General features: G+C 38.8%; 1 protein-coding gene across 1 annotated transcript; it reads left to right on the top strand.

Moving 5' to 3' along the window:
• Positions 1 to 873: 873 nt before the first annotated feature.
• On the top strand, positions 874 to 1,392 carry LOC119585195 (the record flags this gene model as incomplete). The annotated part of the gene is given in 1 exon segment (XM_037933845.1): positions 874 to 1,392. A coding segment is annotated over 1 exon segment (119 nt), but the record flags the coding sequence as incomplete, so codon positions are not given.
• Between the last annotated feature and the right edge of the window lie 6 nt (positions 1,393 to 1,398).

Here is a 1,398-nt window from a genome sequence, read left to right as displayed (position 1 = left end):
ATCGAAAATTAGCCAACCTTTGGCAATAGAATTTAAAATGTTACGTGTTGAAATAAGTTTTATCATCGAGGTATACTATTTCCTGGTCCTCAACACACGAAAACAAAGGATCTTAACAATACATCTGACTTATCTTGGAAGTCCTGTTTTGAGGGCATCCTGTGTTACTTCGATGCGTTTCCTATGTATTGCAAGAACATTCCAGAAGGTCAAACAACCAGTAATGAGTATTACCTGAGAATTTTTTTCTTCTCTCGCTCGTTCTTTCCTCTTTTAATATACAATGTTTCGCAAAAACGCCTGGACCATCACTTTAGACAATGCACTTTTGTATAGTATTCTTTTGCCACTTTGGGACACGTGTTGGTGGCAAGAAAGGTAGTATTGAAATTGCTGGGTGTGAAATTCCTTTGGGAAAAGGGAGGATAACAATTAAAAGTGAGGAAAAGGTGGACGAGAGTGGAAATGCAAAGATGTAAAGCTGAGTAAGAGAAAAAACGAAATGCTATGCAATGCTATCGGAATGGGAGAGATTAAGAGTTCGAGAGTTAAAGGGAATGGAGATACAGTTGTGATGCACTGTGCAAGAGAAATGTAGGGTGTCAGTAAAACAGGGGAAGGTTGAAGGAAAGGTGGGTGAGTGATGAAATGAGGAGTGAAATTATTACCTAATTAAGAAAGGCTTATGACTGCTGTTTAAGTGACAGCAATGGATGGGCATGTGGGGGGACGTGACATGTGCTACTGATGATAATGATGATAACAATGGCGACACTTGCACTAATTATGGTTAAAAATAACCAATTCAATACTCCGCACACAGCAAGTAATCGGAATCAAGATTAAAGTAAAGAGATCGAGCATTCATGGACTGGTTGGTGTCAGGAAGGGCATCCAGGCAGTCAATAGCGTCACTGTCAAAAGCAAACATCCCGTATGGCCACCGTCATGCGGGAATGAGCCTATTAATATCATGCACAACTAATAGATAAGCGCAGACATCGTAATGGTTCGAAACATAATGACAGCATGTATCTTTTTGATAGGAAGTATGTGCTAAATGCAAATTGAAGCGAACGCAATGGAAAACTGATTTGCTTTCAAAATAACTAATAAAAATAATATACATGCATTCAGTTTGGTGTGATATCTAGCAAATTCTCTCCGCAGATTATTTTAGTTCTGAGTCTTGGAAAGATTTTCCGGTTTTGCTTCCTAGGCAGCAGGGGAGTTTATTTAGACCTAACACAAAATCACACTTTGCAAATTGGATATCGTACATATACACGTGTATGGATAGAGGCTTTTATTTTTACTATGACAAATTTGTTGAGACAAGTGATTACATAACACAGGGTGTTGTCTTCTCCATCTTAATATGTTCCTCCCTGAGCCCAC

The sequence above is a fragment of the Penaeus monodon genome, chromosome 19 (assembly GCF_015228065.2).
Source record: "Penaeus monodon isolate SGIC_2016 chromosome 19, NSTDA_Pmon_1, whole genome shotgun sequence".
NCBI classification, from domain to species: Eukaryota; Metazoa; Arthropoda; class Malacostraca; order Decapoda; family Penaeidae; genus Penaeus; species Penaeus monodon.
Note: the sequence above shows the minus strand (reverse complement) of the source record. Positions and strands in the feature narration are given on the sequence as shown.